Source organism: Gadus morhua, chromosome 1 (assembly GCF_902167405.1).
Source record: "Gadus morhua chromosome 1, gadMor3.0, whole genome shotgun sequence".
Lineage (NCBI taxonomy): Eukaryota > Metazoa > Chordata > Actinopteri > Gadiformes > Gadidae > Gadus > Gadus morhua.
The window spans coordinates 9,305,645-9,332,510 of NC_044048.1; the positions used below are offsets into that span (position 1 = coordinate 9,305,645).

Consider the following 26,866-nt stretch of genomic DNA (forward strand, 5'->3'; position numbering starts at 1 on the left):
TAGACCCTGGCACCAGGCGGTAGGCTAGGCACCAGGCGGTAGGCCTGGACCCATTCTAGTAGTCCCCCCGAATGCAATTATTTACCCTAAAAAAGCATGATACGGGATCTTTAAATGCAGGGACCTCCTTTTGAATCAGGGAGTACTTGTCACTCGCTCTGTGACAAATAAACAATCTTCTTCTTTTTTTAGGTGATTCCAAAACATCGTTGCAGTACTTGTGGTTTTTAGTACCAGGTAGGTTTTATGGTCTTTAACACCTGCATGCACATTATTTAAGTTCTTTCATTATATTTCTCTGAATTGCATTAATCTTTCCGATTGAAGGTCTAAGGACACAGATTTGGTTGAAAGGTTCACATTTTAATCAAGGGCTGATAAATCATCGATTGGTGATGAGAGATTTCATTTCAGCCATTGCAAACGAATGATGTTACAATTCACAATTTCTTTTTTCATGTCCAGCAAATATTGCATATGCTTGAGGATAATTAAGTTCTAACTTAAAGGTTGGGTATGGGATTTGCGAAACGCCAGCAGATTTTGAAAACACACAACTCAAATGGTCCTACCCCCTCTCCTTCAACGCTGACTCTGACTCCACCCATTCCAAGTACATGGACGCGCAATCATGCACGAGCGCGAACACAGATGCGCGAGAGCAAGCCATTAGCTAGTTAGCTAGCTCCAGTAGCGCAGGATAACAATAAACAGAAGCTTGCTCTGGGTCACGAGCTTTGAGTATGTACACGAAGGGGTCGCACGGGGAGCGGGGGAGGGGAGGGCAGGGCGAGTGCAGTTCGACTGTTTGATTGACGTACTTACCGTCCAATGCCACTCGGTGGGTCTGGATATCATTGGCTGGGGTTTTTCGAGCCCTGCCCGTTCCACAGATGATTGACTTGCTAATATTCATGTCAGTACTTCTAACTCAGTGGCTGTAAGTGGGTTACGATAAGGATTTCAAGTAATTTTGCAAAAATGGCCCAAAAAAGAAAATTCCATACCCAACCTTTAAAAAGTGCAAATAAAAAGGTCTTCCAGCCTAATGCTCGATAATCTACGTGTGACAAGCCACCTAAAGGGTTTGAAAACAGCCCTTTAGCACCAACTACACACAGTGAGAGGAAATGATGACCAAACAATTTAGTCATTAAAGTGATGGACAAAAACGCTCACGATGCAGCTTCAAACCAAATCTTATTTTGCTGAAAAATTACTCGGGATACCCAATAAATGCATTTATTTTTCTACAGAGGCCAATGCACGATTATTTTTCCTTGTAAATTCATACAACTCACTCTTTTCCCAAAATAGTTCCTATTGTCGTTTCAGCCGCCGCCATTTGCCTACGTCTGAAAAAGAGAGGGTAAGATTTCATGTTCATGTTCATGCAGAAACCCTTCGCCTTTGCTGGGTTTCTGGACTCCTTGCTTCTGACTGTTTTGTGCTCTTGCTCCTTCAACTCTCCTTGCTTGATTTTTATTGCTGTTCAACTCTTTCTGCACACCAGCAATTATACTTTAAGTACAATATAAGTCAAGCACTGGCTGTTGTGAATGAAGAGTTTTGGATCCTGAGGCGAGGTGAATGCAAAGTTGTAGTGTGAGTTTCTTTGAACAAATGAGGCTGTGCTCACCGAATGATGTGATGTTGCTTTAAAGACGTTTTAAAACATAAATATATATATTTTTACTAAAGAAGACCTAATCGAGGCGCTATATTCAGTGTAATGTTATCTGATGTTTCATTGTGTCTTTAGGTCCATATCATGTCTCGGGTCTTGCATATTGCTTGTGTCTCTTTTATGTTAGTAACCACATACGTATGCCTTTCAGCTCTCAATCTCTTCGTGCTCCAGTTCCATTAGAGGAAGACAAGATATTGTAGGCTGGTAAGGAAGTGGATTGAGTAAAGTAAAGTATTCAACATGTCATTTGAGTAGGGGTTTGAGGATGAAATGCCTCAACCCCGGAAAAAACAACAAAAAAAAGCTGAAAAAGCTAAAAAGCTGCATTGTAAAATATTTCTAACCATCAGGTTCATCACCTTCCTGCTGCTGCGCTGTATTTGAAAAAAATTTACGTGAGATCATTCATACTCTATCTCTTTTTCCCCATTTTTGTTCCGGGGAAAGGTTGCCCTGACGATGTTCTACTGATTACCACACCAAGCCGAGAGGGAAGAATTATCACTAGACCAGGATTTGAATGTAATCTCCCGCCATATGCAAACAATTCAACTGGGGTCCACAGTCAATATAATTGGCACAGTTGGATGCTTGCCAAGAAATATAATGCATCCTGTATTCATCCATATGTATCTCCTGTTCTTCTCAATCAGAGGAGTGTTTTTTGGTGCACGCATGCTTTTCTAATCAATCTGGAATCTGTTCACTTGGCATCTGAAGGACATCGATCACAAAATCATATTGCTTTGCCTTAAGCATAGCTTACTCCAATGAATGCTTCTGAATTAATGCTGTATTAGATTGATAGTGTTACATTCAATTATTTATTTCTCTTCCACCTTCAACATGTTTATTTGCCACGTTTTAAGTTTTGAGAAAAGGTCAATGCGTTTGATAGAAACATTTCTGGCTGCATTTGCTGCCAAAAGTAGAATTATTTGGTTGATTACTTTGCCATCAACCCTGTATTGTAAACCTTATTGTAGATTGATTTTTGTTAAGAAAAGAAAATGGAGCCGTTTTGTATTGCTACTCGTTCTTGGTTGGTCTATTTGGCCTTGGTCGTTTTGAACCCAATTTATGGTTGTAAGCAGATGAATTAAACACAAGCCCTTTTTGGAGGGCTTGTGTTTAACCAATGGGTTGTTGTTTAGTTGTGGAGTTGACGTTATTGGGTTGGATGTGTGAATGTAAAATAAAATGTTTTTTTTCCTGTGGTCCCCCACTCAAATCTCTAAATGTGGAGGTAAAACATTTATATTTATTTGAAATTAATAATCGCCCAATGTTTGAGGTATGTATTTTTTGACAATTTGCACTTATAGGCTTTGCTGGGGCCGTAGCGCCATGGAATTAACATTCTGTGGTTGTAAATAATTGAAATGAGGTATAAATATGTGTGCAGATCAAATCTGAAGCCTCTGATCATTGTGTTCCAATCGTTTGCTATCGATTTTCCACATTCTAAATGTGACAAAATGTGAAAAGCGAAATAAATCTATTGACGCCATTTAAAAAATATCTATCAAAATGGTCAACTGCATTAGTAATATCCATAATTTATTAGCATTGTATTTCATTGTGCCTTGACAACCATTTGATATGAACATGAGCTTGAAATTATAAAAATTATTAAAGTACTTCCGTCCACGTTCTGTGTTACTGTACTCTCTGTTTGAGTATGAAATGTAGTTAGTGATTCTGAGTCTTTAATATCGGTCAACAAATGGATTACAATTTTTATAATCCATTCAGCATTTAACTTTCATTCATCACGTATGAATACCAAACATTACATTCCTGTATAACGCTTAAAAATAAAAGATTTCAGATGAATGCTTCTTGGCCATTAGCCCAATACATTCAGTTGCATTAAAGACCTGCTAGTTCAATTGAAGAGAAATAGTGATCTTAGAACTAAGGCCCCTTTTTAAACCCTTCTGCCCAACCCGTCTGCCCACGGGCCCGCCGCAGAGGAGCTCACCCTCCCGATGAGGTATCCTTCATTGTAACCGATTTCAAATGGTGCTAGAAACACAAGAAGACTCTGAACACCGAAAGAAATCAGTCAACCTTGGAAAAGAAGACCTTAAGCTTGCACTGCTAACTGTGTCACTGCTACTGTGTCAATGCCGCGTCACTGCTGCTGCGTCAATGCCAACTGCGTCACTGCTACTGCGTCAACGTTAACTGCGTCACTGCTATTGAGTCACTGCTACCGGTCAATGATAACTGCATCACTGCTACTGAGTCAATGCTACTGCGTCAATGGTAACCGCGTCACTGCTACTGTATCACTGCTACTGCTCAATGCTAACTGCGTCACTGCTACTGAGTCAATGCTACTGCGTCAATGGTAACTGCGTTACTGCTCAATGCGTCACTGCTACTGAGTCACTGCTACTGAGTCAATGCTACTGAGTCACTGCTACTGTGCCATGGCTAGCTGAATGACTGCTAACTGAGTCACTGCTACTGTGCCATGGCTAACTGAGTCATGGCTAACTGCCTCACGCTAACTGATGGTGTGTTCCAGATGCCTCGTACACCAGCCGAACGAGTTGCAAATGGGGTAATCTCCCAGCTTTCTTGCGGCATTTCACCTGGGACCGACCAGAAGTTTTGGTCGATTCTGAGAGTAGGGCTATACAGAGTTCAGTGAGGTTGACCGTACAACTCGACAACAAAAATGGCTGGTCCAAAAATTTGATTTATTTTCTTTGTATTCGTACCACGTTGGTCATTTTAATGTCGATTTTAAATGCTCTTACACACTTGATTAAATTTCTTCGTTATTCCGGTCATCAATTTATGCATTGCACGGTCTTGCTGTGCGTGAAATACAATGTAAAGTTGTGTTTTTCTTCTAGCTGGTTTGCTAGAGAGGCTAATGTGGCTAACAATGACTAGCCAATGACATGACGCAATCGCAAAGACAAACAGGAAGGCTATAAGTGTTACAAGCCAGGAAATTACGCCACAAGAGCAACTCGTGCGGGTGGTGTAAGAGGCATCTGGAACACATCATAAGTCACTGCTACTGAGTCACTGCGACTGCAACTGCGCCACTGCTAACTGTCCCTCCGGCCCGTTGGTAAGGGGTGGGTGACACTTCCTGGGTGATGAAATCCCGTTTTCCTCCCCTCCCACCAAGTGTGATGCAGTGTTGCTGGCACGCATCCAGCATCTGTGGGAGAAGTTCACATCCCACCACAAGAACACTGATTTCAAATGGTGCTAGATGGAGGACCGCACTCTAAGCCACCATCGGAAACCAGCTTCCAAGGGGAGTATTTCTGAGGGTCGGTTCCACCTGTGACGCAAACAAACTGAAACATTACAAAGGAAAAAGTTAGGCACATATGAAAAGGCTGACCTTAGGTATTTTCTGTGTTAGTTTGAAAGTCTCACCCACCAGATCATCAGACTCCAACCTAAGTGCTAGCTCCCCAGAGACTTAATAACATCATCCAGTGATACAGGCCCAGGATCCTCAGCCTCTCGTGGCTCTGAGTGCAACAACAACGTATGGTTTAAGGAATGCAATTCACAATGAAATGAGTGTGGAAAAGTTAAATGCATTGTGCAAGTACAGTAATGCTATTTGATATATTTAAGGAAGATAACAAAACTGGGACAGCTGGAATAGACATACAGTATCTATGGCCCTATTCATTTTCAGGGCCTAGGGCCACCTGTATATCTGAGCAGAGCGCCCCAACCGGCCCTCGCTCATGTAATGTATGCCTATACAACTAATAACAATAAAAAATTTAACATTTTCCTCGTTTCCACTAGGGGTATCTTTGCTCTATAATTTAACAAACATCTGTAAAATAGTAAAAATTTCAAGGTAGGCCTAAAATAATGTATATAATGTGCACATCCATGAATATATCCTAAATTGGCGGTGGGATCAAAACATGACGTTTTTCATGGATTTACATTGAGCTGTATGTGTATGTGAATTGCAGCGTATGTGTTTGGATACACACACGGGCACACACACTGAAATATTGGTATATTATTATATCATTTTTTATTCATGTGGCCTGCAGTAGCGATATTGCACAGGTGATTCCCACCGGCTCTGAAAACAACAGTCATCAAGCCATATCTAACTTACCATTTTAAAGCAAAATCATTGAAAAAGCTGTTTATCAACAGCTAAATAACTACTTCAATCACTGGATGTGCCAAATTGTCTTCAATTGAACAATGAAAAAACTGAAGTAATGGTCTTTGGTGCAAGGGATTAACAATTAAAAGTCAGTGCACAGCTGTTATGTTAGAAAGCACACACCAAGACAGAAATCTTGGTGTAGTCATAGACTCAGACTTGAATTTCTAAAACCACATTAAATGCCATACTGAACTAACTGACTAAGGGTGCACTAACACTAGGCCATCTGGCCGTGGCCGTGGCCGTTTTCACACCTAACCGTGCTCAAATCTGCCAGTGTGAGTGTGGCCAGGCCAACTTGGCCACTTGGGACTAGAGGTGTGCTGCTACGGTACGGGCCGCCACAGTACAGATGCTAATGAGCCGACACGCGCACACGCACGGCTACGCAACCTGAGCTGGATGACGTATAGTCCATGCGACGACCATGGACATAATAAAGGAATGGAATAGTTACCTTGTTGATTCTTGAGTTATAGGCTCCTCCATTTTAGCCCAAATATTTCTCTTCTATTCTTTTTCTTAAGTCTTTTTCAAAAAATAATATCAATGATCAATAATAGATTGAACATTACTTTACATTTATTTTTTATTTGTGATGTCCTCATCTACCTCATCACTTAGCGGCAGGTTCTGAGATACTTGATTGATGATTATACTTGATTGATGATTATATATGATTGCTAGCCCCGTATTGCAGTTTCACAAGGATCCATATTTGATAATCTTCCGAAGATTATCAAATATGGATCCTTGTGAAACTGCAATACGGGGCTAATGAAATGATCAGTTGCATCTATCATAAGTAAATGTAATGGCCTAAACACATGCCAGCTCTTGTAGTGTACAGACTTCCTTCCCCACTCTGTTTCCCAAAGTTTCTGAATGTTAAAGGGCAGAGGACGCTGTTAACATTCGATGGAATGGCCTCTGAGTGTAGAAAAGGTTGGATACATTTGAGATAAGGCAAATACACAATCAAATCAAACGCATAACATAGGTCTAGTATTTTTTTTGCTGAAATCATACATATTATACCATTAACTACATTATCATGCTGGTGGCTAGTCCATTTAGTGATGGGCAAATGAAGCTTCGGTGAAGCACTGAACCACTTAGGCACATTGTTTCGAAAATGGGTTCATTACTTGAAGCTTCAGTAACAGTGACCTCTCCTGGTGAAGTGCCAAGGCTGCAACTAAATTAGCCTGGCTAGATAGTGGCCAGGAGGCTTTAAGACAGCGACATAAATCAAGTGCGCACGCACGAAATCACACACACACACACACACACACACACACACACACACACACACACACACACACACACACACACACACACACACACACACACACACACACACACACACACACACACACACGCACACGCACACTTATACAAAGATTGTGATGTCATTATTTTTTTTACTAATCAAGATTAATGAATGTATGTATTGTGCTATTGGGGAGAGTACTGAGGGAAAATAAGAATGTGCTGGGAAAATATGGCAGAAGTTTGTGCTTGTTTAACCAGGGGGTATGTGGGACAGGGAATACTCAAAGATTTTGATTCAGGACCATTCTTTTTTCAACACTTTTTGGACTGAGCATGTTTCTTTTTTTGCTTGCAATTTCTCTACAACATCCACGAGAACACTTTTTCAGAAGGAACATATGAGGCCGTTGTACATAAACATTGTTGTGCCGGTGTTGTGTCGAGATCGGTTTCCCCGTCGAGATGTGTTTCCCCTAGTCCCCGCCCCCGTCCGAAATTACCCGAAAAGCGAAGGAAGCGCGCGTACACAAAAAGCTCGCCCACGAGCTGCTGTGCTCGCACCACAGAGGCACTATGGAGAGAGCTTAGGTTCAGAACAGACTTTTTTTAAGCGAGTTTTATCTGAAGATGTTGTATTGTAGATTTCTATCAATAAATTCATTTATTTTCGTGAGAGACTTTTCATTTTGAATGTTATGGACTTTTGGAAGGAAGTGTGCTCATTCATAATACTTTCAGATACAGTTCCCCCTCTGTTCCATAGGAAAGGAGGCTCACACATCTTTGAAATTCATACTGCTGACTTATTTCCCCACAACAGATAAGTGCTGTGATTTTCAGGCTGATATCACTAAATTTGACTATTTAGAACAGGGGGAACGCATCCTGACAGCTTGGAATATTACTGTCAGATACCGTTCCCCCTCTGTTCCATAGGAAAGGAGGCTCACACATCTTTCAAATTCATACTGCTAACTTCTTTCCCCACAACAGATAAGTGCTGTGATTTTCAGGCTGATATCACTAAATTTGACCATTTAGAACAGGGGGAACGCATCCTGACAGCTTGGAATATTACTGTCAGATACCGTTCCCCCTCTGTTCCATAGGAAAGGAGGCTCACACATCTTTCAAATTCATACTGCTAACTTCTTTCCCCACAACAGATAAGTGCTGTGATTTTCAGGCTGATATCACTCAATTTGACCAATCAGAACAGGGAGAACGCATCCTGACAGCTTGGAATATTACTGTCAGATACCGTTCCCCCTCTGTTCCATAGGAAAGGATTTTCCATAGGACAGGAGGCTCAGACAAGTATTAAAGACTTTAATAACTAACTTTTTAGAACAAACTGTTATTATTCAAATCCAATCAACACAAAATTAAATGGCAACATTTGCAATATTTAACGCATCAACAAAAACATCAAAATAATTTAAAAAATGAAAAATAAACTGTCAATAGAAAATGTCTTATTTTATATATATACATGAACTTCCTTTCCTTTCCTTTAGCATGCTGCACATAAAAAATTGTCCTCTGTCTTTGGCCTTCCAACGCATGCATGGTGAAACCACCGTCCACAGGCATCACAGGATATCTGTAGTGCAAAAACGTTTTAACACTGCATGAAATATTTAAAGAAAACTGCCAAAGACAAATTAATGTTGGCAAAATGTGCAAAATAACAATTTTTTGTTTGCTGCCCATGATGGAATGTTTTTGGAAATATCTTCTTAATGGCAGGTGAAATACTGGCACTTGCATGAGTAAATGAGTAAAATAGATGCAAACACAGGACCACATTCTATGCATAAAATACCCATGTCAGCTCTGCCTCTCCACTGTCATCTGCTTTTTCCTCTCCACAGTTGAAGCAGAGGTTTGTCAGATTATCTGTCACAAAAAAAGATAAAGTATTTGAAAGAGGGCAACATTTGTGAGGACAAGATGATTTATTTTGAGTCCCCGGCAATTGTATTTTTTGTAATTTTCAGAGATAATAACCTGAGTAGTCAAAGATGTTTTCATTTACAACTTGTTGGGGATGGGGTTTAATATATAACTTACCAGATTCCCGAAGAAGAGTTGTGGCAATCTGCCGACGTAACTCTGCCACATCTTTTTGGCCAACAGGGAATTGTAGCTCTTCACCGTTCAAGATTTTCTCCATGAACTGATATTAAAAAACAAGTTATCATTTACCTACACATACAAATCTAAATATATAGTTTATCTGAGAAGCACCACTTTATATCTGCACATCATGGAGTAGAAAGGGCAATTTTATTTCATACTTTGATGGCAAAAACCCCACAAGAGGTGCTGTCTGGTTGGTGTGGATGAGGCACTGTGTCGCATTTCCATCTGGACACATTTATCCCTTTCTTCCTCATGAATGCTCTAAAAACCAAAAATATGTTTGAATATAGTAACTTGATTTATTGACTTAAACTTCATTCAAGCATCACATTATATTTGCTATAAGATGTCAAGTGCTAACAGAGGAGCACAAGAAAATAATATTACCAATTCCTCAGTCATCAAAATAGAAGAAATAGAAGAATGTTGTTCCAGGTAAAAACAACTATTGTCCTTCCCCAACAACCAGATTTTTCAAAGAAAAGAATTACACTAATTATGTGCCTATGCACTTCTGTAATATTCATCTATAATGTTGCAAGCGAGGACAACTTGGCATTGTACATGTTTGACATACATCTGCATTTAGTCCTTTAGTCATATCATGTCTGCAATTGCTCTCCTGCCCACCAGCAGTACTATGCTATTCTTCTGGCTGACATTCACGAGATACTTCACATACATGCTACATCTATAGTAATATGTGACAAGTGGGTCATGTTCAATCTGAAGCCATAATTAAAGTGTACCTTGTTACATCCTGGCCCTTTTTCAGCTTGGCAGCAGTTTCTCCAAGTGAATCCAACAGGAGTGTCTTTTTTTCCGATGGATATATTACCTGTATGCAACATAAAGACCTAAGATTATTGTACATACGATACGTTTGTCCACTATATTGACATTTAAAAAAACGCTGCTGGGCATGGTCTTCAAAAATACAAAAGAGCTCTACTGTATGTGGTATTAAACAAGAACTACTTTGGTATCAAGGTGCAAGATGAAGAGTTTACAGAGCTGAACATAAGTCTAAAAGAATACATCACATGATCTGTTACTGTATGTTATACTGTATGTAACGTGTCGATATGTGCTCAATAGCTGAAAAGTCAAAACTTACAACAGGAACCAGTGATGGTGTTCATGCACAACACCAAACAGCACTTCATAATGTGCGGGATTCCACTGAAAAAGTTACAATACCAAAGCTTTGACCTGCAAGCCATCAACATCCTTCACACCTAGGCAAGGCAAGGCAGCTTCATTTATATAGTGCATTTCATGCCCAGGGGCACCTCATTGTGCTATACATAAAACAAACATAAAAAACATGTAAATTGAATAATAAAAACAAAACCCAATAATAGTAAAAACATAATTTTCCCGACCACATAAACAACCATTTAACACTGTCTCTTCTATAGGTTCTTGTCATGTACGGTGCAGGGATGACTACATAAAAATCGAGTATGTTATGAACTGTGTTTTTTACATTAAAACAGAATTAAATATTCTGAAACTTACATTTTTCAATATTGGTTGGTGGTTGGTGGTGCAGTTGGTGGTGCCGGGGCTGTTGGTGGTGCCGGGGCAGTTGATGGTTCCGGGGCTGTTGGTGGTGCCGGGGCTGTTGGTGGTGCCGGGGCTATTGGTGGTGCCGGGGCAGTTGATGGGGCCGGGGCTGTTGGGGGTGCCGGGGCTGTTGGTGGTGCCGGGGCAGTTGATGGGGCCGGGGCTGTTGGTGGTGCCGGGGCTGTTGATGGTGCCGGGGCAGTTGATGGTGCCGGGGCTGTTGGTGGTGCCGGGGCTGTTGGTGGTGCCGGGGCAGTTGATGGTGCCGGGGCTGTTGGTGGTGCCGGGGCAGTTGATGGTGCCAGGGCTGATGGTGGTGCCAACAGATCACGTGGCATTCTTGGCTGTGGTGTTTTGTAAATTCGAAGGTGATCGATATTCACCTTCGGTAAGAACTGGTTGTCAGACTGCAGGTCTGCGCTCTTTTTAGTGATAGCAACTACCGTAAAGGGACCAAGCCAGTTTTTGTCCATCTTCCCACCTTTCCTTTGCTGACTGCGAATATTTTTGCGCAGCACCATGTCCCCCACCTGAAAACATGCCTGTTTTGGTGATTTGGGCAATTTATATTTGTTTTGGGCTGTGGCTATGTTTTCCCGCACTAGACTTGCATCCTGCCTTTTAATGGCCTCCGACACCACCTCCTGGTCAAGGACATTCTCCATGCCTGTGTCAATCTGTAAAAGAGAACTTTAATTTTAATTTTATTCATTGTTATTGCTTCGCTGTTACAGTTATTAGACTATATGTGGGAAAAAATTTGAATGACATATTTCCGACTATGTCAACAAAATAGATTAGGTCCCCTTAAAGGATTTAAATGGACACTTGCCTTCTACTAAAAACTATAGACTTTTCCTTGGTCACAAAATATTGATGTACCGAGCATATTACTTATTTATTGTATAGTGTGGAATAAACATTGACACTGATTCTCAATTAACTATATTTTTTCCATTTGTTATTCAAACTAAGAATTAACTGTGGATGTCCTACACTGAGCCAACCTTGTAATCCTCCGGAACCTCACTCGGGAGGCGGGCCTCTGTCCCAAACAGGAGGAAGAATGGGGAGAACTTTGTCGTCATCTGTTTTTTGGTCCTCAGCCCAAACATCACAGCATCCAGATATTTGTCCCAACTCTCTGGACGTTGGTTGACAAGTTTGCACAGTGCCCTGAAAAGTATTATCATATATATAGGTAAGCCACCTTGTTTCAAAAAAATTTTAGTTCACAATATCATAAATATATTCAACATTACATGTATCCACAAAGATATACAGAGTAAAAGTAAGATAATTACAGCACTGTTACCTCTGTATTGTCCCGTTTAACTTTTCCACAAGCCCATTTGTTTGTGGATGATATGGCGCACAAAGGCTGCGCTCAATCCCCAGACCTTTGCACACCTCTTTGTTTAGCTGTTGGCAAACAATAATAAGCACATTATCATTTGTTTGAATCAAATTAAATTTAGCCTAATGATTCATTGCAAAAAATATTACTTGATATGCAAATAAATGTACTGTATGTGAGATCATTTCGCATACAGTACATTTAAACACTGTCCAAAAATGCATCAACATTTATGTAACAACGTACTTAACATTCAACAAACCTCATTAACGAACTCTCGTCCCTGGTCAGTTAGGATCTTTTTGGGGCCCCAAAACGGTAAAAGAACCTAATGATACAGTCTGCCACATTTGCAGCTGTTTTGGATGGTAGGGCAAAAGCCTCAGGCCACTTGGTGAAGTAATCCACCATTACTAAGATATATGTATTCCCTGCCTCTGTCTCGGCCACTTTGCCAATCATGTCCATCCCCACAAGTTCAAAGGGTTGGCTCACCTTAAAAATGGAGAGCACAATAACAAATACAATATTAAATTTGAATTACTATTAAGCATTCTCCATCTCAAAATATATGATTAAAAGAGTAAAGTAAAATATTGTCTATTACTTGTATGGGGATGAACTCTGTCCCCTGCTTTATTGTTGACGCACTGGCCTGGCATTCCATACATTCTCCAACCTGGAGGACAATATGTTAACAGTGAACTTCAGTATTATTACAAGGAAGGGATATGGATTCTGTTGTCATTAAGTTTTATGTGGCATGACTGGTCTCTGGACAACAGATACATACTCACCACCATATACAGTATATAACCTGATAATATAGCTACACTATATTGATATTATATATCATAACATTGCTATATCATATTTACGTGTATATATTCATATCTTGCATAGTCAAGTATTAATTACTCATAGCATATATTTTTATATTAGATCTTTGTGCATGTATGTATGTCTTGCATAGCCAAGTATATATTATACATACATTTCATGTTACATTATATTATTTTGTATTATATTGTTTTATATTATACTATAATTATTGTATTATATCATATTATATTATGTTATATTATATACAACTGTAGGAGCCATGTGAGACCTTTTTGAGTATTCAGTTTGATATTTTAGTTTGTGTGACAAAATTATTATTAGTGAACTTATTTGTATTGAATTGTCCCAAATTAGGAAATTGTAATTTGTTTCTGAGTGTGTGCCCCCTATAGGTAAGGCACTAATTGTCTATAGCATAAAGGTGTGCCAGGCCAAGGAGAGTGGAGAGTTCCGGCCTGCGAATACCATTATTGACCGTGAGCAGAACGTGCCTACAGGACATGAACCTGTCATGAACCTGACGGGACCGTGGCGAGGAAACGCAACTGAGCTGAACCAACAAACAAAGAAACAAAGACAAAACTTCAATGCTTTAATTTACATCTGTTAGAAATAAACAAAGTCAAGTGCATTATAGCCACGTCTCATGGACTCTACTTTCACGCGTTCAACAAGGCAAACACCGGAACTCACAAGAAGTGGTAAAACAATTGACAAGTTTTAGCCATTACAATAGTCAATAATGACGCAACTTTGGACCTTTTGATGGATCATTACTGGATATAATTGCATTACCCTTGGAACAAGCCAACCCTTGGATTACTACGAACCTTTCACTGAGAAACAGCAGCGCGCCATGCGCAACAAACAAACCAATCAATTAACTTGATCGGAGGTATGTTCGCTTCCCATTTGAATGCAATGTACTATGAATGGACTATACTTTTGAAACCTTGTTTGTGCACATTTTGAACCCAAGAAACACAAGTATTTTTGGTTAGAAACCCGACGTTTATAGTTTGACTTAACGTCGGGGAATTGAAGCCATATCGTGCATGGACAAACGCAATTTACGCATACAGAGCACGGTAGAAAGGCTTTTTGTTGAAATTCTGGGTTTGATGAAGTTGATGAACAGTTTTTGTGAGAACGAATGAAAATTGTATTGATATAAGATGACGGATCCCGTGAAGGAGGCCAGTTTGGGCCTACCTGAAGAAAACCTCAATGAAGCAGCCAGATTGCGTTCATCGAGGTCGGGCAAATTGTCTCATTTGACGAGACGAATGAACATTGTAAATACTTTGATGAATGACGAAACAAGTTTTAATGAAGTGAAAAGTAATATGGTTATGTTTAATAACATGTTAGAGGAATACAAATCTCTTCATGATTCATACCAAGAAATGTTAGAAGAGGAAGATCGAAATGAGGATACTAAGTCCTGGTATGCACCGAGGCTTGAGCCGATAACCACCTTTTTAGCCAACGTTACGAGGTGGATAGATTCAATTGAAAATCGTTTGCATGAAGTTACCGTTTCCTATACTGGATTGGAAAGTAATCCTGATATCAGTGTCGGGCCTACTGAGGAAGATAGGCTGTCCTTGAGAAGCACTAGCTCTGTTTCATCCACGACATTAAGGCTGCAGCTTTACAGAAAAAGCATGCGTTAGAGGATGAACTGAGAAAAGAGGAAGATGAACTGAGAAAGAGAAAGGAGCTCAGCAGAAAGAGAATGGAGGCTCATGACTTACAAGCTGAATTGTCTGCAACTACAGCCAAAATTAACTATCTCAGAAATGCTGAAGCACAAGCTGTTGATGCAACATTCAATGCATTTAACCATACAGAATTTAATGCAATGAATTCGTATTATGAGGAGAATATTGAAAAGATTTCTGGACCAATTGCTGAACAGACTGTAAGAGATACAAGGCCTAAAGATGGGGTTCATGTGCAATTCCCTGTTTTGACCACAACAGCTAGAACACCTAGAATACCTAGAATACCTAGAATGCCATCTCTTTCACCCTCTTTCAGTACTGCTAGACCAGTGCATGACCAGAGCCACGCTCTCCAGAATATGTCTTTAGAGAGCTTTTCAGTTCCACAGGGAGGACAGGTACCTGACAATCTTACCAAAATTCTGGAAAAGCAAAATCAGTTGACAAGTCTCCTAGTGAAACAACAATTGTTACATACTTTGCCAAAAGGAGATCTTGCAGTTTTTGATGGTAATATTTTACAGTACAATTCCTTTATTCATTCCTTTGAACACATCATTGAAAGTAGAACAGACAACAACCAAGACAGACTACAATTTCTCATCCAGTATACAAAAGGACAAGCTCAGCAGCTTGTCAAAAGTTGTCAATTCATGGATGCAAATAGAGGCTATATAAAAGCGAGGCAATTGCTTAAAGAGCATTTTGGAAATGCCTACAGAATCTCGTGTGCCTACATTGAAAAGGCCCTTGCATGGCCAGTGATCAAATCGGAGGAACCAAGAGCTTTGCAGGACTTTGCATTGTTTTTGAGAAGTTGCTGCAATGCCATGGAACAACTTCAGTACATGGAGGAGTTAGACACAATTTCTAACATGAGAAAAATCATTTTCATATTACCATATAAGTTAAGAGAAAGATGGCGCTCAAAGGCTTGCGAAATACAACAACGCGATATCAGAGTGAGAATGGCTGACCTGGTATCCTTCATTGAAAAACAAGCTTCCATTGTCTCAGATCCAGTTTTTGGTGACATTCAGGAGCCTAGCTCCAGCAGGGTCACATCCAGACCCCCAGTGAAGCCACATCTTACAGGTAGTTTTGCTACACAAGTTGACGTGAAGCCGATTCAGCGGACGTCAGAGGAAACCATGACACGAGACCAACCAAGAGCAAACCAAAACATGGTGCCAGATAAAGCATGTCTCTTCTGCAATGGTAAGCATGAGCTCATGACATGTGTTCAGTTTGATTCAAGACCACATGAAGAGAAAATTGAATTTGTAATGCAGAATGGAGTCTGCTTTGGATGTCTGGCAAAGGCTGGACACATCAGCAAGGACTGTGGGAAACGTCTCCAGTGCACCATCTGCAACAAGCAGCATCCAAGTGCCTTGCATATCAAAGAGACCACACTGAAGAGCCTGCAGGTGTCTGTCAAAGCTGATGAACATACTGGGGCCGGTAATGTACAGAATTGCACTTTGTCCATTGTACCTGTTCAAGTAAAAAGCACAAGAGGTAGTACGATTATTAACACCTATGCCTTTCTAGATCCTGGCAGCTCTGCTACTTTTTGCACAGAAAATCTCCTGAACAAGCTGAACATCAGAGGAAAAAGGACCAACATCCTCTTAAGGACAATGAACCAAGAACAATCTGTGATTACCTACATGGCAAATGGAATAGAGGTTAGTGCATTGAACGAAAACAATTTTATTGCACTCCCTGAGGTGTACACACAAAAGAGTATGCCTGTAGACACCGACAGCATTCTAAAGACAGAAGAGCTAGCTAGGTGGCCTTACTTGAGTGATATCCAGATCCCGAAAATCAAGGCTGAAGTGGAGCTGTTGATTGGCAACAATGCTCCCAAAGCAATTGAACCATGGGAAATAATAAATAGTCGTGAAAATGGGCCATATGCTGTGAAGACCCTATTGGGATGGGTTGTTAATGGTCCTCTAGATGACAGTGTCGTGACAGACAGCAGTGGGCATCAGAAAGTTACTGTCAACAGGACATCAGTTGCAAAGCTGGAAGATTTGATTGTACAACAGTACAATCATGAGTTCAATGAGAAATTAGATGACAAAGAAATGTCAATAGAGGATAAAAGATTGATCAAAATTGCAGAGCAGCGCCTAATAGGCCTGAAAAGGAAGTTAAAAAGAAATGAAACATTCAGAAATGAGTACACAGAGTTTATGGAGGATGTGATCAGCAATGGACATGCTGAAGTGGTGCCACAAGCTGAACTTGAAAGAGAAGACGGCAAGTCTCTTGAAACAGAAAATGAAGCCGTCGACCTGGTGAGAGACCTTACCTGTGTTTGCCACAAGGGAGGATTCCATCTAACCAAATGGGTGAGTAACAGTCGCACTGTACTGTCTCATATCCCCAAAGAAGACCGAGCGACTGAAATGAAAGAACTTCATTTGGACAGGGACAAACTCCCTACAGAAAGAGCCCATCCTGCTTTTCCCCCTGGACTATTTCAGAAGTCAGACAAGTACATCAGATGGCGCTGGAAACAAGTTCAGTTTCTTGCCGATCTCTTTTGGAAGAGATGGACCAAAGAATACCTACCCCTGTTACAGGAAAGACAAAAATGGACTACAGTCAGGAAAGGATACCAAGTAGATGACATTGTGATGGTAGTGGACAGTTCAGCCCCTCGTGGGTCTTGGAACCTTGGAAGAATAATAGAAGTCAAACCAGATTCCAGAGGTTTGATGAGGACAGTGAAAATTATTACGAAGACTGGCGTGTTTGAGAGGCCAATAACCAAGCTCTGTCTGCTTCTGGAAGGAGCAGAAAAGATGACCACAAAGTCATCGGCCAGAGATAAGTAGTACCTACTCATGTTATGATTTAAGTTAATGGTAACAATAAACTACAAAGAATTTAGGCTCCTTTATGATTTGAGTGTTGTAATAGTTGCCCATGCACACTATTAGGGGCCGGTGTGTAGGAGCCATGTGAGACCTTTTTGAGTATTCAGTTTGATATTTTAGTTTGTGTGACAAAATTATTATTAGTGAACTTATTTGTATTGAATTGTCCCAAATTAGGAAATTGTAATTTGTTTCTGAGTGTGTGCCCCCTATAGGTAAGGCACTAATTGTCTATAGCATAAAGGTGTGCCAGGCCAAGGAGAGTGGAGAGTTCCGGCCTGCGAATACCATTATTGACCGTGAGCAGAACGTGCCTACAGGACATGAACCTGTCATGAACCTGACGGGACCGTGGCGAGGAAACGCAACTGAGCTGAACCAACAAACAAAGAAACAAAGACAAAACTTCAATGCTTTAATTTACATCTGTTAGAAATAAACAAAGTCAAGTGCATTATAGCCACGTCTCATGGACTCTACTTTCACGCGTTCAACAAGGCAAACACCGGAACTCACAAGAAGTGGTAAAACAATTGACAAGTTTTAGCCATTACATACAACATTACATTACACATAAATACGTATTGGGCGGTACTACCACTACTACTCTTATATTATTATGCTGCCCTTTTATTATGATTATAACTATGCTGTCATCATACATTAATATTATAATTATTATTATTATATAATACTACTATTAATAACAATAACACTGTCATTTCATCAGTAGCATCATAATTACCACTGATATTATTACCATCGATATTTTGAAGGTATAGGATTCTTTTAAGAGTGACAAAGATTTCATTCTTGTTACATGAAACTCAAAAGTCAAAAGTCTGTATCCCTGATGATGTAGGAATTGAATTGAGGAGTTGCATTATTTTTAAACACGCCCTATTGAGGTATTACCACCGAATGAATTTCTGTTGTCCCTCACTGAAATAATTCTATCGAGAAACTTTTTCCAATATGCAGGAGCTTATTATCTGCAGAGGCCAGGTGTAAGATTTATTTATTTATTTTCAACCAATTTTTTTTTTTTTCCTCCATGTCCCTTGGGGGGCTCCGTAGCATGGGGAGTTCCTTTGGTCTCTGGGTATAGTTGTGAAGAACTGTACCATTGAATTGTTTGCAGAATCATTTTTCTCTTTAGATTAATCAAAAAATATACTCACCCACTTATCAATATCAGCTGTCATGGCAGACCAGTAGAACCTTTTACACACTGCGTCTCTTGTTTTGATGATACCACAGTGGGCTCCAAAGGCACTTGCTTGGCATTCTTTGAAGATTTGGTTGGCCTCTTCTTTGTCATAGACAACCTTTCTGTGTTGTGTCTTCCCTCTCTTATACAATGTTCCTTCTGTGTAGAATATAGAAAAAATTAAGTCCTTATTTTACATAACTGGCTTTGCCAATATAACAACACCGCATAATGTAATAACTAAATATTTAAAATATCTTTTCACTTCACTATAACACATGCATTTTGTAATAATCTGACGCATTTTGCAATAGCCTATTTTCAACTCAGTAATTAAAGTATCAAGAACTTTTAATGTCTTTTCACTTACCATCAATTATGAATTCCGATGCCCTTCTTCGAATTACAAATTTCTCTGATTTTGTAGCACCCTCTGGGTAGCTACCACATGATTTATAATTTATAATTTTTTGGTAAATTTCTGGATTCATTTTCCTTGCAGGACAAGAGACAGCATGGATTTAATTGAGAATTTGGAAACTTAATGTAGGCTAGTAGTTAGATCGTTTCATTATTTTTTAAGTCCACAACACAATTTACATAGCCTACCTTGGCCGTACCTGTCAGTTTCTGGACTGCCGTGCCTAACAGTTCCTAACAAAGTCCTAACAAGTCCTAACAGTTCCTAACAAAGTCCTAACAAGTCCTAACAAAGTCCTAACAGTTCCTAACAAAGTCCTAACAAGTCCTAACAAAGTCCTAACAATGTCCTAACAAGTCATAACACAGGCTCCAAACCAGTGGGGCAAAAGAGCCAATCAGATCCCCAGAAGTCTCTGGTTCGACGCACAGTAGGCCCTACGTTACAGGTCCCATTCAACACCGTCGGACGACTACAGTGTTATCTTTCTCCGAAACCATTGACGCTAATTTATCAGGTATACGTTTAGCGATTTACAGGAAGGTTGATAAAAATACATCATAAGTAAGTACCAAAATGAACGTATGCATGCTTTAAAGTGTCTTTATTAGTGGTGTTTGTGTGATATGCGAGTAGTCTGTACGCGTTATGAATGCTTCAAAAATGTTTCCCAAACAATGTTAATGGAAGGGATCTCTGCTGTTATCTATCCCGTATATACAGGTGCTGGTCATATTATTAGAATATCATGAAAAAGTTGATTTATTTCATTAATTCCATTTAGAAAGTCAAACCTGTAGAATGTATACATTCATTCCAAACAGACTGATACATTATAAGTGTTTTTTGCCAAAAAGAAGATGATTATAGCTGACAACCAATGAAAACCCTAAATTCAACATCTCAGAAAATTAGAATATGGTGAAAAGGTCAGATATTGAAGACACCTGGTGCCACACTCTAATTAGCTAACTAACTCAAAACACCTGGAAAAGCCTTTAAATGGTCTCTCGTTTTGATTCTGTCTGACACACAATCATGGGGAAGACTGCTGACTTGACAACTGTCCAAAAGATGACCATTGATACTTTAAAGAAGGAGGGCAAGACACAAAAGGTCATTGCCAAAGAGGTTGGATGTTCCCAGAGCTCTGTGTCCAAGCACATTAATAGAGAGGCGAAGGGAAGAAAAAGATGTGGTAGAAAAGAGTGTACAAGCAAGAGGGATAAACGCGCCCTGGAGAGGATTGTCAAACAAAACCGATTCAAAAATGTGGGGGAGATCCACAAAGAGTGGACTGTAGCTGGAGTCAGTGCTTCAAGAAGCACCACACTCCGACGTATGCAAGATATGGGCTTCAGCTGTCGCATTCCTCGTGTAAAGCCACTTTTGAATAAGAGACAACGTCAAAAGCGTCTCGCCTGGGCTCAAGACAAAAAGGACTGGACTGCTGCTGAGTGGTCCAAAGTTATGTTTTCAGATGAAAGTAAATTTTGTATCTCCTTTGGAAATCAAGGTCCCAGAGTCTGGAGGAAGACAGGAGAGGCACAGAATCCACGTTGCCTGAAGTCCAGTGTAAAATTTCCACAGTCAGTAATGGTCTGGGGTGCCATGTCATCTGCTGCTGTTGGTCCACTGTGTTTCCTGAGGTCCAGGGTCAATGCAGCAGACTACCAGGAAGTTTTAGAACACTTTATGCTGCCTGCCGCGGACCAACTTTATGGAGGTGACGATTTCATTTTCCAACATGACTTGGCACCTGCACACAGTGCCAAATCTACCAGTACCTGGTTTAAGGACCATGGTATCCCTCTTCTTGATTGGCCTGCAAACTCACCTGACCTTAACCCCATAGAAAACCTATGGGGTATTGTGAAGCGGAAGATGCGAGATGCCAGACCCAACAATGCTGAAGAGCTGAAGGCCACTATTAAAGCAACCTGGGCTCTCATAACACCTGAGGAGTGCAACAGACTGGTCGACTCCATGCCACGCCGTATTGCTGCAGCAATTCAGGCAAAAGGAGCTGCAACTAAGTATTGATTGCCATACATGCTGAAACTTTCCATGTTCATACTTTTCAGTTGGCCCACATTTCTAAAAAATCATTTTTTGTACTAGTCGTAACTAATATTCTAATTTTCTGAGATACTGAATTTGGGATTTTCAGTAATTGTCAGTACTAATCATCCAAATTAAAAGAAATAAACATTTCAAATATATCACTCTGTGTGTAATGAATTGATATAATATGTAAGTTTCACGTTCTGAATATAATTACTGAAATAAATCAACTTTTTCATGATATTCTAATAATTTGACCAGCACCTGTATGCTATGATTAAACAGGGAAATCGGGAAATCGCTGCTTTTACTATACTGCACATTATGTCAGGGGTATGCATATCCTACTATTTCTGAAATCTTGATCGGACTATAAACCGTGCGTTTTTTCTCCATTTTTCGAATCTGCGGTTTATATAACGGTGCGGCTAATCGATGGATTTTTACAGCTAACGGCCACTCGGAAAATTAGTATTCGAAGTTTAAATCAGTAAGCCTACACATCATTCCATTGAGCTGCTGCGGTTTATACTCCGGTGCGCCTTATAGTGCGGAAAATACGGTATATAGTTGTACTTGAATGATCCGTGATAATAGGCGTCGATTACGCCGGGGACGCGTCCCCACCAGATTTCGTCATGAATCATTTTGTACCCACCACTTTAAAAAAAAAAAAAAAAAAAATCGAGTTTAATTATTATGGATTATTACACGCCGGGTCTTCTCAATGCCGTGGAACGCTCCGTTCACTTGCATGGGCTCTTCACAACTTCGTTAGCTTGTGATGGCTAGACATAAATTGACCGCTGTCAAGGAAAACAAAGGATCTTTTGCCTATAATGACGTCTTTGGTATCACTCCTCAAGAGGTCTTCGGTTGCAAAGCGACGTCAACGTCTTTGGCCGACTATTTCTCTGCTGATCAACACTACGAATGATGGTAACAAATAAATTGTAACAAGCCACACCATGTGAAGTCATTTTTTCGTTTTGGCAAGTAGCCGTGTAATAAGCGGGATAATATATAGAACGTCGCCGGTCGAATTTAAGCCCCTTCAGTGGGAAGCAATGGGAGCGTGTCTATGTTCCCCGGGTCCTATGTTCCCCAGTTTGTATGAGGCTGGGGAACATAGGACCCTTTTTTAAAAAAAGGGTCTTTATTGGGGTCTATATTATATTGGTATATACTATCATATAAAGTGCTCCGGGAGTCGCAAACGGTAACAATCACTTTCTCCTCTATGCTGCAGTTCACCCGGACTGCACTGCACTGAGTTGGCCGGTTGAACGCTGATTGGCTGTTACGTTACACATGTCACTCAGTGGCCAGGCTGTTGAACGCCGATTGGCTGTCATCACGCGAATGTCGCGTCAAAGTTTAAATATCTTTAAAGATTGATAGATTGCGGGGAACATAGGACCCTTTTCCCAGAAAAGGGTTCTATGTTCCCCGCTTTTCCCCAAAAGGGTCCTATGCTCCCCGGTATGTATGGCTACAGGGGAACATAGGACCCTTTTTGGGAAAAACGGGGATCATAGAACCCGGGGAACATAGGGATGACCCCGAAGCAATTACCCTCGCTGCGCGTCGGTGTCCGGTTCGCCCTGTCGGGGCTTATTTTCCCGATAATGACCGGCATTCTATACATTATCCCTTACTTATTACACGGCTCTTCTCAATGCTGTACATTCGTATTCGGTTGCTAAGCGGCGTCAACGACTTTGGCGAATTATTTCTCTGCTGATCAACGCTACGAATGATAACAAATACATTGGAAAAAGACACACTGTGAAGTTATTTTTTCGATTTGGCAAGTAGTCATTACTAATAATACCAATACTCTTTGGCTGGGATCAGGGGCGCTGCCTGGCGGGGAAAAGTGGTACTGATTCTAAGGGCCCAGCCCAACGCAGCACGGCCCACGGCCCGCGGATGGCAATTAATAATATAATATTAATATTCTTGCCTTTTTTTTTTTTTTTAAACGTCTCATTACAAAGAAATGGTAATTGGAAATAAACTTATTAAACACACAACTGTCGATTTCCATAACGTTTTCGTTAGTTAATTAACATATTGTCATTTGGCCTTCCCCCTGAGCTCTTGCGAAATGGTTCAGCCGCAACGCACGATGCGTTGAATCGAACAGCATCCGAAATGTGAGATGCTGGCACTGGCAGCAGGTGTACAGAGCGGCTGGGCTGGCTGAGGTCAGGTCTTAACCACATGATGGTGAGCTGGTGGTGACAGCTACAGAAATGAAGTCAGGTTGGCAAAAACTGAAGAAAAGACGGGAGAAAGAGGAGAGGGCCAAAAGAGGCAGGCAACTGGTCACTCAATTGTTCGCCAATAAAGAAGGTATGCTCACTCAATGACCTTGCGTTTTCAAACTCTATCAAATGGTAGGCTAACAAGCAGAATTCTTGGATTAGCCTCCAAGAGAGCATGCTAGTTAGCATAGTTTCCTATTTAAAAACTCCACCTTTATTGTCACAGCGAACAAACGGCAAATGTGGACGAACGACCGTGATAAACTAGTCTTTTAATACAAAATATTTTTTTCAAAAGAACCTGACGTGTCTTAAATATGTGCATTTTCAACTTCAGGAGGAGGACAAGATCCGCCCACGGCCACCACGACTGGATCCCATTTCGGAGAAGGAGGTAAGCAACATTGGTTTGGTAGGATGTCAGTTGCTTTAGGATGAAAGTTTTGAATGAGGGTGCCTTCTAGGCTAGATCATATATCTCAGTATTTAACGGTCAGTCGTTAGGCTCGAGAAAACAGAATGTTTTTCTTTCTTTTACTGTAACTCTTGTTACTTGTATATTTTTATTGATGTCTACAATGTGGATCCATTGATATTGTATGCAATTGCACTGTAAATTATGTTCTTTGTTTACATTTTGATTGTTACTTGGAGCTATTTTTTGCACTTTAGACTTCAGCAATTAAACTTTTTATTCATGAACAGTGTAAATTGAGATTTTTTTTCATATTGTTTGAAGCTGAAGTGTAAATATTTGTGTAGATGTCAAGCAATTGTAATGTTAATTCAGTTCCTATAAGAGTCTATCTTTTTAATGTATCTTTTTTATGTACTATTTATGGAATTTGAAATTGTACTTGCATAATAAATTTGTGTTTAAAGTAAGCAGAAACGGTGGATTTTTTTGCAGTGCATCATGTCTTCTGAAAAGACTATTGCAGTTATACAAGGTATGAAATTGTGAGTACTCTTATGGTTTCTTGGGGCTCTGGCTGTGAAGCATCCACAGGCTTATGCTGCCATGTACTGGTTTAACATTGTAATGTACTCTCAATTACAAAGCAAGGTCACTAACTACATGAATGGGCAACCAATAATCAAACTGACAATTGTAGTACAGTTTCAAGCTGCTTACAGACAATTTTAGCATAACAATCAAATTTCTGTATTTGTGAATCTGTACACACAGCTTTATTTTCAACACAAAATTCCATTGGATTTCCATAGGTATTTGTGTTGTGTGGAAAACAGTGTGTTTGGATTTGCTGAAAAGTTGATGTGTTGAAACCAAACTGGGTCAAGTCCAATTTTAGCATGAGAGAAGGACATTGTTGTAAAATTGTGTTTAAGCATCTATTGGAACATATGTATAAGACTGCTGCCTAAAAGACAGTAGGCTATAAATACTTAGTTTATTACTTGAATTACATGATGTCACTAACTGAATGAAATACGTTTAATAAGTAAGTTCATACCCTTATTTAAAGTCACACAAACCCATACTCCATGAAGGGGCAACGAAAAGTCTAACTGAAGTGCTATTGTGATGCTGGGCCATGTTTACCAAAACAGTCGATAGATGTTGGGGGGGGCCCAAAATTAGAATCTTTCATAGGGCCCAAAATTCCTGGCAGCGCCCCTGGCTGGGATGATGAGGCATCAGGCAATCAAGTCATTTTAGCCTGAATACATAGGTAAGAAGCACCAAAGCAGGTTGCTAGTACCATGGACAGTATCAGAACGATAACCTGTTGAACTAAATGGATTTGTGGTAGGCTACACCACGGGATGCATCTGCAGACCACTGCCACATAAATAAAGGTAAGACGCGATATTTATTGCTTAAGATTTGTTGGTGCTGTGGCGAGGTCTTATGTGTTTTTTGCACTCAAGCGGTCGGCTGTTCTATTTCATCCTTACTGACGGTGCATTAAGCACTGGATTTATCCGTCTCGCGCATGCGCAGTTCGAGTACCTATACCAACAAGGTCACATGTGACCCTCGAGACACCGGATTGGCTATATAGCCCGGTGTCGACAGAGGATCTGTTCCTTTCATCTTCTCGCAAAGACGCATGTAGTTGTACCGCTTGCGGATAGCGTATTCGCTTTTTGAAAAGGATCGCGCTCCAGACTGTGCAGCCTCGCGACCAAGGGTCGGAGCAACGGGTGAACTCGTCCTCCAGGGGCTGTTTGTCTGTACAGCGCTGAAAGGCTTCCCTTGAGTAGAAGCTTCCAAGTTTTTGTTTAGTAACACTTCTGTTAGAAGAATATATATATATATATATAATCGTTCAGTCACTTACCGGTGAAGGCAGCGCTCTCGCGTCCTCTCCCGGCAACACTGCTGGGATTATTTTTCACTACTGGGATTAATTTCGCTACTGATATGTATACAGTACATTCGGAACGCATTTTCGGAACAGATCTATGCCGCATAGAAATCTATGCGGCATAGATCTGCCATGTAAACGCGGATAGTGTTTGGGAGTAACAGAATACATGTAGGGCCTACCGGCGTTACGTATTAATTGTTTGTATGTTCAGATTTTAATTGGACCCCAGGAAGACTAGTCTGCCGCTTCTGAGACAACTAATGGGGATCCATAATGGGGAAAAAGGGCAAAAGGAATAAACAAATAAACGGCAATCCTATCAAGATCTTCTCTTGACTCTCGTTCTCCTCTTCCTCGTCGTCCTCCTCGCCTAGCTCCCACCGATCCACTGCCTCTCTGTCCTCTCCCTCTTCCTCTCCCTACCGGCGTTGAATCGCCTGATGATGATCTCTGACAATGGACGGACATCGAAAAGTAAACGGATAAAGAATGTTTCATTACTAATAAGCACATAGTTCATGCGTTGTAGTAGAGTAATATAAACTCTAGCCTACTAAAAAAAAGTTATAGGCCTGCTATTGCTGATTTAGATTGATTTTTTCTATTTCTCTACTGATTGCCTCGACAATGCAACATTAAAAGTTACTTCCGACGGGCCGTTTGTCCGACTTTTCAAAAAGGAGGCGCATTAGGCAGACGGTTCAATATGCCGAATAGGCCTATATAAAGAGTATTATACCTCTCTCTCTCTCTTTTGTCATTTTTGCTCTCAGAGAGAGAAAGAGATACACAACTCTTTATATGTAGGCCTATTCGGCATATTAAACCGTCGGCCTAATGCGCCTCTTGTTTGACTTATCGGACAAACGGCCCTTCGGA

The 26,866-nt window shown here is 40.5% G+C and overlaps 2 protein-coding genes and 3 long non-coding RNA genes across 45 annotated transcripts in view; 3 read left to right on the plus strand and 2 right to left on the minus strand.

The window, feature by feature from the left end:
- LOC115552772 (sushi, von Willebrand factor type A, EGF and pentraxin domain-containing protein 1) overlaps positions 1 to 26,866 on the plus strand; it is a 147,976-nt gene that overhangs the window by 96,598 nt on the left and 24,512 nt on the right. For 2 of the 41 annotated variants that reach the window (XM_030369240.1, XM_030369272.1), the window contains 4 exons: positions 193 to 237; positions 1,318 to 1,369; positions 1,839 to 1,894; positions 2,138 to 3,102. The exons of 37 other annotated variants lie outside the window; for them this stretch is intronic. In XM_030369240.1, the coding sequence (XP_030225100.1) occupies positions 193 to 237; positions 1,318 to 1,369; positions 1,839 to 1,890 (149 nt within the window). In that variant the 3' untranslated portion in view covers positions 1,891 to 1,894; positions 2,138 to 3,102. Of the gene's footprint in view, positions 1 to 192; positions 238 to 1,317; positions 1,370 to 1,838; positions 1,895 to 2,137; positions 3,103 to 26,866 lie in introns of those variants that run through there. 2 more of the 41 variants (XM_030369278.1, XM_030369285.1) reach the window with 1 other exon arrangement.
- On the minus strand, positions 8,463 to 10,310 carry LOC115553308 (uncharacterized). The gene is made up of 5 exons (XR_003978430.1): positions 10,043 to 10,310; positions 9,449 to 9,554; positions 9,222 to 9,327; positions 8,974 to 9,047; positions 8,463 to 8,751 (listed from the first exon to the last, which is right to left on the minus strand). It is a non-coding gene; the product is annotated as an uncharacterized LOC115553308 (long non-coding RNA).
- LOC115553312 (uncharacterized) lies at positions 11,285 to 12,942 on the minus strand. Its single transcript, XR_003978436.1, has 5 exons — positions 12,827 to 12,942; positions 12,482 to 12,714; positions 12,178 to 12,284; positions 11,870 to 12,038; positions 11,285 to 11,539 (listed from the first exon to the last, which is right to left on the minus strand). It is a non-coding gene; the product is annotated as an uncharacterized LOC115553312 (long non-coding RNA).
- On the plus strand, positions 14,716 to 18,145 carry LOC115553125 (uncharacterized). The gene is made up of 2 exons (XM_030369343.1): positions 14,716 to 16,253; positions 16,344 to 18,145. Exons 1-2 carry the CDS (start codon positions 14,801 to 14,803, stop codon positions 17,642 to 17,644), a joined length of 2,754 nt encoding a protein of 917 aa, XP_030225203.1. The 5' UTR covers positions 14,716 to 14,800; the 3' UTR covers positions 17,645 to 18,145.
- On the plus strand, positions 23,393 to 24,601 carry LOC115553301 (uncharacterized). Its single transcript, XR_003978425.1, has 3 exons — positions 23,393 to 23,739; positions 23,989 to 24,045; positions 24,534 to 24,601. It is a non-coding gene; the product is annotated as an uncharacterized LOC115553301 (long non-coding RNA).

Excerpts from the sequence above, each read along its gene's own strand:
- LOC115553125 (XM_030369343.1), top strand. The coding sequence starts at position 14,801 with ATGGAGGCTCATGACTTACAAGCTGAATTGTCTGCAACTACAGCCAAA. Across the intron at positions 16,254-16,343 it reads TGATGAACATACTGGGGCCG|ATCCTGGCAGCTCTGCTACT; the intron begins GTAATGTACAGA and ends ATGCCTTTCTAG.